General features: G+C 43.3%; 1 protein-coding gene across 3 annotated transcripts in view; it reads right to left on the reverse strand.

The window, feature by feature from the left end:
• Positions 1-3,476: 3,476 nt before the first annotated feature.
• med27 (mediator complex subunit 27) overlaps positions 3,477-12,554 on the reverse strand; it is a 90,894-nt gene continuing 81,816 nt past the window's right edge. Inside the window, exons 6-9 of one of the 3 annotated variants that reach the window (XM_045706682.1) lie at positions 8,482-8,523; positions 7,934-8,013; positions 7,199-7,276; positions 3,477-4,733 (exon numbers count right to left, since the gene is read on the reverse strand). In XM_045706682.1, the coding sequence (XP_045562638.1) occupies position 4,733; positions 7,199-7,276; positions 7,934-8,013; positions 8,482-8,523 (201 nt within the window). In that variant the 3' untranslated portion in view covers positions 3,477-4,732. The remainder of the gene's footprint in view (positions 4,734-7,198; positions 7,277-7,933; positions 8,014-8,481; positions 8,524-12,554) is intronic. The other 2 variants (XM_045706680.1, XM_045706681.1) reach the window with 2 other exon arrangements.

The following is a 12,554-nucleotide window of genomic DNA, read 5'->3' on the forward strand; positions in this document are numbered from 1 at the left end:
GGAAGCACATAAACATACGGAGGACCAATGATATGTACTGCTTGCTTAGTTTCCTCAGATTGTTGCATCACAATTTTAAATGCCAATCAAATGTGTCACTGTATCTTTCTATTCAAACATGCCGATATACCATCATTACTGTGGTGTGGTTTGGACAGGTTCACAGTTAATGACCTTTCTATGACCAGAGAGAGGGCAGGACTCAAGTGGTGGGGGGCTGCTGATAACACAGTGCTAGTTGGAGATCTGGTGGTGGAGCCAAAGAACAGATGGGAGTTGGATGTGGCCTCCACTGCTGAGGCCGTCCCCGGTGTACGCACCTCCTACATACGCCTAGGGCTGTGTGAATGGAGCCTGTCCAGACTTCTCCTGGCATCGAGAGGAACTCATCACCATCTGCCTCCCGGGACAACGACTGACCTCCCTTACACAGACCTCCTTCCACCTCCCCTCTCTACTCATTAATGCAGGCAGAATGGGAGACCATGGTAAAAAAAAGCCTCCACTGTAATTAAGAAATGTCAGGGTGTCTGTTCAATAGGTTTTTGACAACCTTTGACATAGACTTAGCCACTCTTTTATTATGCTGCCAGTTTCCATTTTCATGACGAGGGGAAACTTTATTAAACAAGGAGGGAACACGTCTTGTCTGTGTATAATGTCAACATTTTCTAACATAACACACATTATAGTGTGTATTTGGATAGTGAATCCTGTGAGGATAATTGAGTAGTCTTAACTACCAGTGTGTGCACTGAAAAGTGTGCAGGCCCTAAACTACCTTTGCATCCACCCAGAGGAGGCTTACGGCGCGGGGCACAGTTGGCTCTGCAGACACCAGTCATACAGCAGCATTGCTAGCTACACACCTTACACCCTGCTCTCTTGGTCTTCTTTCACACTTGAGGGGAGAGCAACACCAGCACTCATTATCAATCATAAGCCGTGTTGGGGAGCAATAATTAGGCATTCCAAGGGAGAATGTGAGGGGTAGGATTAGGAGGAAATGCAGCAACAACGGGGAATTCAAAGGAAACAGGGGGAGGCTAATGGAAATGCAGCAACAACGGGGAACTCAAAGGAAACAGGGGGAGGCTAATGGAAATGCAGCAACAACGGGGAACTCAAAGGAAACAGGGGGAGGCTAATGGAAATGCAGCAACAACGGGGAACTCAAAGGAAACAGGGGGAGGCTAATGGAAATGCAGCAACAACGGGGAACTCAAAGGAAACAGGGGGAGGCTAATGGAAATGCAGCAACAACGGGGAACTCAAAGGAAACTGGGGGAGGCTAATGGAAATGCAGCAACAACGGGGAACTCAAAGGAAACAGGGGGAGGCTAATGGAAATGCAGCAACAACGGGGAACTCAAAGGAAACAGGGGGAGGCTAATGAAAATGCAGCAACAACGGGGAACTCAAAGGAAACAGGGGGAGGCTAATGGAAATGCAGTGGTGGGACAAGACTCTTTATTGTAAAAAATAATAATAAATAAAACATTAAAACATCCTATTGTGGAAAAAATGTATTAGGTATCCATGTTTGAGTAAAGAAAAAAGCTTGAATCTATGTACCTCTTTATACCAGCGGTGGCTTGAGGAGTTTTAAGAGCACACATTGGCAGTAGGAGGGATTCATACAGGCATCAGTCAACTCCATAGGAATACTGGATGTGTGGGAGAACGTAATATTAATCATAAATGGGGACCCATGTAAGAACCTCCTTTAGACAGTTGCATGCATCTTTGGGGCAAAACAGATGGGGTTGGCTTTGAATCATAGGACTATTCACAACATGTAAACAATATTTAATCTCCAAATGTTTATTGAGAACATAAATACATTTACACATTAAGCACTTGTTGTCTCTCAAATACACTATATATACAAAAGTATGTGGACAGCCCTTCAAATTAGGGGATTTGGCTATTTCAGCCACACCCGTTGCCGACAGGTGTATAAAAAAATCAAGCACACAGCCATGCAATCTCCATTGGTTGATTGAGCCTGCTGTCTGATATAAAAATGAATGGAGTAATGTTTTGTAGCAATTGTTGTGGCCTTTGTGTTTTTCGCCGATTGCCCCCTCACGCTAGCAGAGAGTAGATATGGTTGTCCTTATTCAACAGAGTCACTGGACTTGTCTCATCGAAGTTCCCATAATTAGCTAAAATGGCTGCTTCTGAGGATTCCTCTTACACCCTTTTTAAAAATGTTATTTTACATAGGAACATACAGCCCTATTTATTTGAACCGGAATACACTGAAGAGGAGTTGAGACCGTGAGAAAAAGTAATTGCGAGACCAGCAAGCAGCGGAGGCAGCCTAGAGCAGCGGTTACCAATAGTCCAGAGAAGTATTCTTCTGGTGTTCAGTCAGACAACCGTTATTTTACACTAACTAGTGTTGCAATCTATCATATACTGTACCATTTTATGTTTTCATGATTCATTATTAGGAGTGAGTCTGTTTTCCAAACATAAAATTACATTCACATCCTCATACTCAAGTGTACAGTAGCTACCCAGTGTTCCAGAGTCTGGTCTAATGGTAACGTGAAGAGTCCAGACTAAACACTGCACCTGGTGGAGGCAGGGGTTCGATCCCGAGGTCCCCCACTTTCTTCTGTATATCCCACTCATATCTCTATCGTGTTCCGGTGTATCCTAATAAACAACAAAACAGTGTAGCTTCCCAGGAGGAACTAGAGCGGCCATTTTTTCAAAACCTCTGATTAGGGCCCGGTGGCTATTTTACACAGCTAAATAAACTGGACGGAAGGGGTGTGTGGAGCTTCTCTGAACGGAGCACTGACCGCTTCCAATGGACGGACGGACAAAACAGATGGACAGACACACGGTCCTGTCCTATGGAAGAGACGGCACTAACAGTATGCTGTTACCACCATCATCATTATTCCTTTTCTGCTTAATCTGACTGGCTCTTTCGATGGCTGATTCTACATTGTAACATAAACAAAATCAATCATTCAGAGCTGTAAAGCTAGAAAGCAACATGTACAGAGGTGACAAAGTACAACGTCCGTACTGTACTGGGGAGGTTACTGAACAACGGCCCATTCCACTTTCACTCTTCATGCAATCTCAACCCCTCACGTAAACTCATTGTTTTTTCAAAACTGTGCAACAAAGTTTTTAGTTTGGAGAGTGTTGTGTGCGGTCTCTTCGTGACTTAAAATACCTTGGTTCAGTATTTCAGTTTTGCGTGTGGTGTAAAACATTTACACTACATTTGACAGGGAACTGTATGCTCTTTGAGAATGTGCCAAGGATCCTTGATAACTGCTGTTCACACTCACAAAGAGCCCCATGAATGATGAAATGCATGCGTAATGTCTAATCTGAAAATTGATGAACAACATTGAAGACTAGAGATATTCAAAATGTGTTGTGAATTGACAAGACCCTTTCCGCCATCCTCCAGAAGATTGAGATAAGATGACAGACGGCTACAATTAAAACAATTCTGTACTTTTATTTAGACAATGGTTATAAAAAAATACAGATTATTTTGAAAATGTACAAAAAGGCAGGCGCCTAATTCTACAGATGTAGGATCTTCATTTGAGCAAGTTTGATACAGCAAGAAAATAATCCTGCAGCAACAGGAAACTGAAATTACTTTGTGGATTATATTTTATGGACATTTGAGTAGGGGTTGATACATTTTTTTGTAAGGTAAAATCAAGTCAAACTTCTAAACGGCAATTACAAACTTTTAAAACCTTTTAAAACCTCAAATACACTACAAGTTAAACATTTCCTGCATTGCAGGAAAGTTGTCCTGCAATCGGGTGATAAAATTAAGATATTACATCTGTACAAAATTAGCAATTCCCTTCGCATGCCATCTAAATACATAAGGGTCATGACCTACTTACAGAAGTTGACTTTTTAACTCCCACCTCACAAAAAAGCCTTTTTCCTCCACATATCCAGCATAGATCAAGAAATATTAAACCCAGCTTCTGTATAAAACTGACCAGTTACAACACAATGCCCAAAAACTGCACAAGATTTGGGGCATGAATATGTTCGCTCTACCTTTGATACAAAATAACTTTTTATTTTGTTATTTGGAGAGTTGGGTAGACAGAAATATAGGTTCCCGCACAACCAGGGGACTGGAGTAGGAGCAATGAACAATACTCTATAAGGCAAACATTTGGACAGCTGTGTGAGATTAGGTTAAAGGTAGACTCATTAATATGACATCATCATACACAGCGGGGGAGGGGGGACTTACAGACCAAAACAACATTCATGTCATGTTAATGATGGAAGAGTCAACGGTGGCAGTCTTGGCAGATTTTAATTCTGATGTTGATGTCTGTAAACTGGAATTCCCCCTACTTACTGGAGCCCTCTCTCCATCCCAGTCCAACCCAGTCGGCTGCCTGATGCCTATTCAACCAGGAAGTGGACTAACAGGCATGACAGTCTATAAATCCCGGGGTTGTTGCTCTACATGCACAATGTAGACAGAGGTTGAAGAGAAGGTGAAGTCTTGCCATGCTCTAGTCTTATCAGATGAGTTGTCAGAGCAGTTTCTAATGGAACCTTTCCCCACCGTTTCCTCATTGCCTGCATGTGTCGTGGAAGGCCTCCAGGGTACGAAAGTCTCTCCAGGTCGGTGGAAGACCCTCCTGCAGGAACTTTCCACAGCGCTGACACGGGGTCTGGAACAGCTTGATGTAGCTTCTTAGCCAGGTCTACCGAGGAGAGCAGAAAAGGGACATTCAGGCAGGAGGACAGTGATATATTTGTCACGAGGATTCACCAATAGACTGATTCTAGTAAAACATCACATTTTGAATCAAAACTCAATGATGGCCACTACAATGAGCTTATGTGCTGACAATGGTGAGAGAGACCCAATGTGGGGGCCTGCGGTTGATCCACTCAGAGGGGTGAAATGGAGCCTCTCCTCCTGCTTGTCCCCCCCCAGTTCTCTCTCCCAGCCAGTCAGTGGGCTCCAGCCAGCCACACCTCCCTCTCAGTCACACACCTGGCAGAACACATTCACTGGCACCATCAATCTAGAGGATTAAACCCGCTCCAAGATTCATCAGCAGCCAGGGTAATGTTCACCACCCTCACTGGGAAGCGTGAGAAAAGACCCATTACAACAATCTCAGGTTAGCTCTGCAACCAGAAGGCTACATACAGTTATGTGTAAGGAGGGAGAAATGTCTCTGCAAGCCTATGGAATAGCAACTGAGAAACAGGTGCAGAAAAGCCATATATGTTTTGACTGTTTTAGTAGCTACTTAAGACGGGACTTAGGCCAACTGTTCCTTTAAACAGGACTGATTGCAGACATACAGTACCTTCAGAAAGTACTCAGTACCCTTTACTTTTAGCTCAGAGAACAGGACCGCTGAATGCTGAAGCGCGTAAAAATCGTCTGTCTTGAGTTGCAACACTCACTACCGAGTTCCAAACTGTCTCTGGAAGCAACGTCAGCACAAGCACTCTGTACATTTAGCTTCCTATCATGACCATCTACTTCTATGAATCTGTACATTTAGCTTCCTATCATGTCCATCTACTTCTATGATTCTGTACATTTAGTTTCCTATCATGTCCATCTATTTCTATGAATATGTACATTTAGTTTCCTATCATGACCATCTATTCTTTTTTATATCAAAAAATGTTTTACCCCTTTTTTCTCCCAATTTCGTGGTATCCAATTGGTAGTTACAGTCTTGTCCCATCGCTGCAACTCCCGTACAGAACTCGGGAGAGGAGAAGGTCGAGAGCCGTGCATCCTCCGAAATACAACCCAGCCAAGCCGCACTGTTTCTTGACACAATGCCCGCTTAACCCGGAAGCCAGCCGCACCAATGTGTCGGAGGAAACACTGTACACTTGGTGACCGTGTCAGCCTACATTACGCCCGGCCCGCCACAGGAGTCCCTAGTGCGCGATGGGAAAATAACATCCCTGCTGGCCAAACCCTCCCCTAACCCGGACAATGCTGGGCCAATTGTGCGCAGTCCCATGGGTCTCCCGGTTGTGGCCGGCTGCGACATAGCCTGGACTCCTGCCCATCTTTCCTATCTGAATATTTACAGCTATTGAGAAATAATCACATACTTAAATGTAATATTGTATTTCACTGTTCTTAGGTCCTACTCTAGCACATCAGAGGTATCCCGCAAGTGTTGCAGTGATCTGTTTTGAACAGATTTCTTTGTAAAGTTTGTGCTAGCAATGAGTAAGTGATTGCCAAATCACTACAAGACAAACATGGAATCAATAAGTAAACAACTAAACCATATAAATACTATTTATAGTGCCTTGAAACATCTCATTCATTCTAAGATTGTCTTAAGATGTATTGAGACAGTCTATAGATGCACCTTGAAGATGTCTTGACTTTTTAGGATGTCTTAAGACGTTTCAAAACATGGTGATGGCTGGGTATGTAGTGATCATGTCTTTCTGGACAGTGTCAAGCTGTAAATGAGGACAGGTCAGTAAAGGAGGCGTCCCACTGTTGGCCCTGAAGCCGAGCCGCTGATCTGTCTGTTTGAAACCCCTCCCTAAAGGATGGCAGTGCTACCTAGCCCCCACACCCTGGCTGGGCCAGATCAAAATAGTATCTCATTGATTTTCAGCACCGGAGAGGAGCGGCTAATCAATCTCCCTCACTTCAGCACTAAGAGCATGGGTCTACAGAGTGGACAGTCGGGCTATTTAAAGACTAAAACATCAAAACACTAATATATAACCCCACCCTGCACTCCGGGAAGCCAGGAGTAAGAACATCCGATGGTATCTGATACATCACACAATAACAATGACAAGTATTTTCTATGCTTCCTGAGGTACCACCGCTATTGGACTCTATGTGGTGACTGGCTACTAGCTTCAGTGATAGATGGAAGCTTTGTCCAACTCTCAACCAGTAGTCATTCAGTAATAGCCTGACAATTTTCAACCCCCTCCTCCCCTTATCAAAAATGAGTCTCAGAGCTTTAAATCAAATGAGGTACTGTTACAGTACTGTGTGATAAGATGCCTGGACCGACTAGCAATGCAAGTGCAATCCATCGGCTATGTGTACATGGTGAAGATATGGGACAAAAGACAGAGTGGATTATCAAGTAGAGGAGCTCAGACACAGGGTGGGAGAGGGTTATGTAGTTTGCGTTGTGAATGTGCTCACCATGAAGGACCGTACCACCACGTCGGGCATTTGTGGAAGTTGGTAGTGCAGCAGAGCAGTGGTGGCGTGATCCGTAACCTTAGAGAGAAAAGGGGGTTTGTAAAAACACATGAACATTTGAGAACATTCCAATTGTCTCTGCTAAACCTGAAACAATAAAATCACATTAAGCCTGCCAGTTCATTTTCAAATCAATATGGTTTTATGAGCAAGCATTACATAACATAATCAATACAAGCGGTCAAGTAAAACAAGATGTTTTCAAAGACAGAGTACTTATTACTCAACTTTTAAAACAACTAAAAGAGTTCTGGTAGACTACTGCATGGTTGTCATTGGAGCAATACTAATCATAGCGTATACTGTATCCATCTCTCCCTCCTACACATTCACTTGGCAGTGACTGGGTTTCTTATTATTCTTAATACTTTGATCAAAATCAAATATTCATCCCACATGCAATTATCTGCGGGCCATCTATTACGTAACTAAGTTCTTCTGTCGATGTAGCTAGTATTGTTTTATTCTGTGTCCAGTCAATATGTCCATTGCTATTACATTTTTACCATCTGGCGAAGCATGAGGGACACGGCTATTAGCAGCACATGGCAGGCATATAGTACACTAAATGCACAGAGAAAACATATCAAAACAGAAGGGGGGGGGTTTCTCTTCAAAGAAGATGTAAGGATATGACTGGGCGGTTAACAAAGAGGCTTTGGTGACAAGACACACCTTGGCAGTGCAGTGACAGATGGGAGGGGAAGCTGAGAGGTGCCATCCTCCCTCTCTCTCTCTCTCGCCTTCCTCACGGTCTGTTTGAGTTAGCATTAGGATGAGATCAAGAAATAAACATACTGTGCTTTGAACAGCCAGGGGGCACAAGTGACAATTCTCTATGAAAAACACAATTGGGGGCTCTCTTTCTTTAATGCTGGCTCCATCCCAGTCATTGGTGTGTGTGGCTTTCTGGCTGCCCATATGCTGCCATGGCGATGACTCCGCCTGATGAGATTTTGGTGAGGGAGGATGAGAGGGAAGTGAGGACGACTCATAACCCCCATATGCTCGCCAGAAATGAGTTTGAAATGAAATCCGACCGGAAACAGAGTTCATTTTGGTATGACAGGGCTTGACAAGTGGGAGAGAACACACAGCAACAGCTGGCCTAACAGGAGAGAGACAGAGGGTTCCACAATACGGGGAACTATATGACTACTCGTGAGTTCCTTAGGTTGTGCATTGTATCTCCGTTTAGAGTAAACTTTGAGATAGGGTCTCACCTTTTGAAAAACCTGATAGTTTGACTTTGACCAGATATCCAGCTGAGGAGAGAAAAGGACATTATTCTCATATCTATGTAATCAATCGTACATTTTCAAATCCACACACATTATTTTCTTCAGTTGTATACGATACAAATCACAGCAAGTGTTACTTTTGAGAATTTAGAACAATGAGATTGGAGTACAAGTGTAGTCGTCATCAAGACTGACCTCACCCTTCAAACTCAACTATGGACTTCGAAGCCAGTTCCACTGCATTTTTTTCCAGTTTTCCCCTCTAATCAGGGACTGATTTAGACCTGGGACACCAGGTGTGTGCCATTCATTATCAGGTAGAACAGAAAAGTTGTAAATGAGAACTTGTTCTCAACTGGCCTACCTGGTTAAATAAAGGTGGGGTGAAAAAAAACTAAAAAAACAGCAGGCTCCGGACTTCATTCGGTAAGAATGAATACCTCTGGACTACACCATCAACTTTCACTTAAGTCTATAATCTTTGTAATACCATTCATTAACATTGTATTGATAATTTGATCAGGTCTATATTTTAAGTTCAAATGACTCCTCTCTTCATGCTCCCCTGCTGTTCTGTGACTTGCATGGTCCTTCAGTGAACCGGGAGAGAAGGGCAGGAGATTGTGCGAAGGTCGTCCAAACAGTTTCAAAGGCGATAACAAATCAAAACACTACCCTGAAACTAATATCAAACAGGCCTGGTGTCAGCATTTATTAGAGAAATCGGATTCAATCCCCCTCTGTCCCTTTACCCACTACCGACACACAGAGACCCTTTGAAGGGAAAATAATACAGGATCACAAATTACCCAAGAGATGCCTTCGATAGTCTTTGAAGCCCTCCTTTGATAGTGCAGTTTTCCTTCTCCTTTCCCCCCTCTCTCTGTATGCTAGAAGGTTCAGCTTGCTGCTCCTGCTGCTTCTTACCGTATGATAATTAGTGGAGAAAATGGCAGAAATAGGGATGTTGGAGCCTGAGGGCGGGGGTGCGAGATATCCTAAACAAAACCCTGGCTGCTGTTGTGTCTGTCTAACTCATCCTAGGTGGAGCTTTGGGAATGTCTGGACTTCAAAACATGTTCCATGGAGCACATTATCTCTATAAAGTACCCTGGGTGGTTGTGACAGTTACATATACACTACCGTTCAAAAGTTTGGGGTCACTTAGAAATGTCCTTGAAAAAAAAAATAGCACATTTTTTGTCCATTAAAATAACACCAAATTGATCAGAAATACAGTGTAGACATCGTTAATGTTGTAAATGACTATTGTAGCTAGAAACGGCAGATTTTTTATGGAATATCTACATAGGCCCATAATCAGCAACCATCACTTCTGTGTTCCAATGGCACGTTGTGTTAGCTAATCCAAGTTTATCATTTTAAAAAGGCTAATTGATCATTAGAAAAGTATTTTGCAATTATGTTACCACAGCTGAAAACTGTTATGCTGATTAAAGAAGCAATAAAACTGGCCTTCTTTAGACTAATTGTGTATCTGGAGCATCAGCATTTGTGGGTTCGATTACAGGCTCAAAATCACCAGAAACAAAGGACTTTCTTCCTAAACGCATCAGTCCATTCTTGTTCTGAGAAATGAAGGCTATTCCATCTGAGAAATTGTTAAGAAACTGAAGATCTGGTACATTGCTGTGTACTACTCCCTTCACAGAACAGCGCAAACTGGCTCTAACCACTATAGAAAGAGGAGTGGGAGGCCCCGGTGCACAACTGAGCAAGATGACAAGTACATTAGAGTGTCTAGTTTGAGGAACAGACACCTCACAAGTCCTCAACTGGCAGCTTCATTACATAGTACCCACAAAACATCAGTCTCAACGTCAACAGTGAAGATGCGACTCTGGGATGTTGGCCTTCTAGACAGAGCTGCAAAGAAAAAGCCATATCTCAGACTGGCCAATAAAAAGAAAAGATTAAGATGGGAAAAAGAACACAGACACTGGACAGAGGAACTCTGCCTAGAAGGTCAGCACCCCGGAGTTGCCTCTTCACTGTTGATGTTGAAACTGGTGTTTTGCAGGTACTATTTAATGAAGCTACCAGTTGAGGACTTGTGAGACGTCTGTTTCTCAAACTAGACACTCTAATGTACTTGTCCTCTTGCTCAGTTGTGCACCGGGGCCTCCCACTCCTCTTTCTATTATGGTTAGAGCCAGTTTACGCTGTTCTGTGAAGGGAGTAATACACAGTGTTATACCAGATCTTCAGTTTCTTGGCAATTTCTCGCATGGAATTGTCTTCATTTCTCAGAACAAGAATAGTCTGACGAGTTTCAGAAGAAAAGTGCTTTGTTTCTGGCCATTTTGAGCCTGTAATCGAACCCACAAATGCTGATGCTCCAGATACTCAACTAATCTAAAGGCCAGTTTTATTGCTTCTTTAATCAGCATAACAGTTTTCAGCTGTGCTAACATAATTGCAAAAGGGTTTTCTAATGATCAATTAGCCTTTTAAAATGATAAACTTGGATTAGCTAACACAACGTGCCATTGGAACACAGGAGTGATGGTTGCTGATAATGGGCCTCTGTACGCCTATGTAGATATTCAATTAAAAATCGACTGTTTCCGGCTACAATAGTCATTTACAACATTAACAATGTCTACACTGTATTTCTGATCAATTTGGTGTTATTTTAATGGACAAATAAATGTGCTTTTCTTTCAAAAACAAGGACATTTCTAAGTGACCCCAAACTTTTGAACACACACACACACACACACACAGCTGAGTACATCAGACAGCATTGTTCTGGCAGGAGGTTCAGAAGTCTACCATTCATTGGCATAATTAATGGTGATCAAGGTTCTCTGTGGCTTTGATGGCCTCCTAATATTGACGTCAGTTCAAAGAGTCCTCACTCTCTGGTTGAGTGAGGGCGAAACACCAACACAGAGCTACATTCAAAATTAATTAGGGATTAATGTTGAATCTGATAGAGTGGAAATCGTAGAGGAAAGCCAATGTCACCTATCCTTTACAAGTTTTTCATGTGAGTGTGCAAGAGAGGAAGTGGTCACCTAAATTATTCAGCCGTGCCAACAGAAAACTGACAATGAGGAATGGAGGTCCAGACCCTGGATTGCATCGTGTTACGTTAGCAGCTGGAGACCATCAGCCCCCTTGTATAAAAGGCTATATGAGGTCACATAGCCCAGAGGGATCCTTCATTGTAGCCAGGACAGTCTCAAGAAGACTGAAGTAGAGGTCTTCACAGGTCCAATAGACCAGAAACTCCGAGATCTGACCTGGGACCCGAGTGGTTCCTAAATTCAGACTTCAGTCACGGATTTGGGTATCGTCTGATACACTACATGACCAAAAGTACGTGGATCTCGACAAAGGTACTTCTGTATGGACCTCGCTTTGTGCACGGGGGCATTGTCATGCTGAAACAGGAAAGGGCCTTCCCCAAACTGTTGCCACAAAGTTGGAAGCACAGAATTGTCTAGAATGTCATTGTATGCTGTAGCGTTAAGATTTCCCTTCACTGGGACTAAGGGTCCTAGCCTGAACCATGAAAAACAGCCCCTAAACCATTTTTCTTCCTCCACCAAACTTTACAGTTCGGGGAGGTAGCGTTCTCCTGGCATCTGCCAAACCCAGACCCGTCCGTCAGACAGCCAGATGGTGAAGCACGAATCATCACTCCAGAGAAAGCGTTTTCACTGCTAGAGTCCAACGGCGGTGAGCTTTACACCACTCCAGCCAACGCTTTTTCATTGCGCATTGTGATCTTAGGCTTGTGAGCAGCTGCATGGCCATGGAAAACCATTTCATGAAGCTCCCGATGAACAGTTCTTGTGCTGACGTTGCTTACAGAGGCAGTTTGGAAATCGGTAGTGAGTGTTGCAACCGAGGACAGACAATTTTTATGCGCTACAGTGGTCCCGTTCTGTGAGCTTGTGTGGCCTACCACTTCGCAGCTAAGACGTTTTTGCTCCTAGATGTTGCCCCTTCACAATAACAGCACTTACAGTCGACCAGAGCAATTCTAGCAGGGCAGAAATTTGACAAACCGACTTTTTGGAAAG

The sequence above is a fragment of the Salmo salar genome, chromosome ssa24 (genome assembly GCF_905237065.1).
Source record: "Salmo salar chromosome ssa24, Ssal_v3.1, whole genome shotgun sequence".
Lineage (NCBI taxonomy): Eukaryota > Metazoa > Chordata > Actinopteri > Salmoniformes > Salmonidae > Salmo > Salmo salar.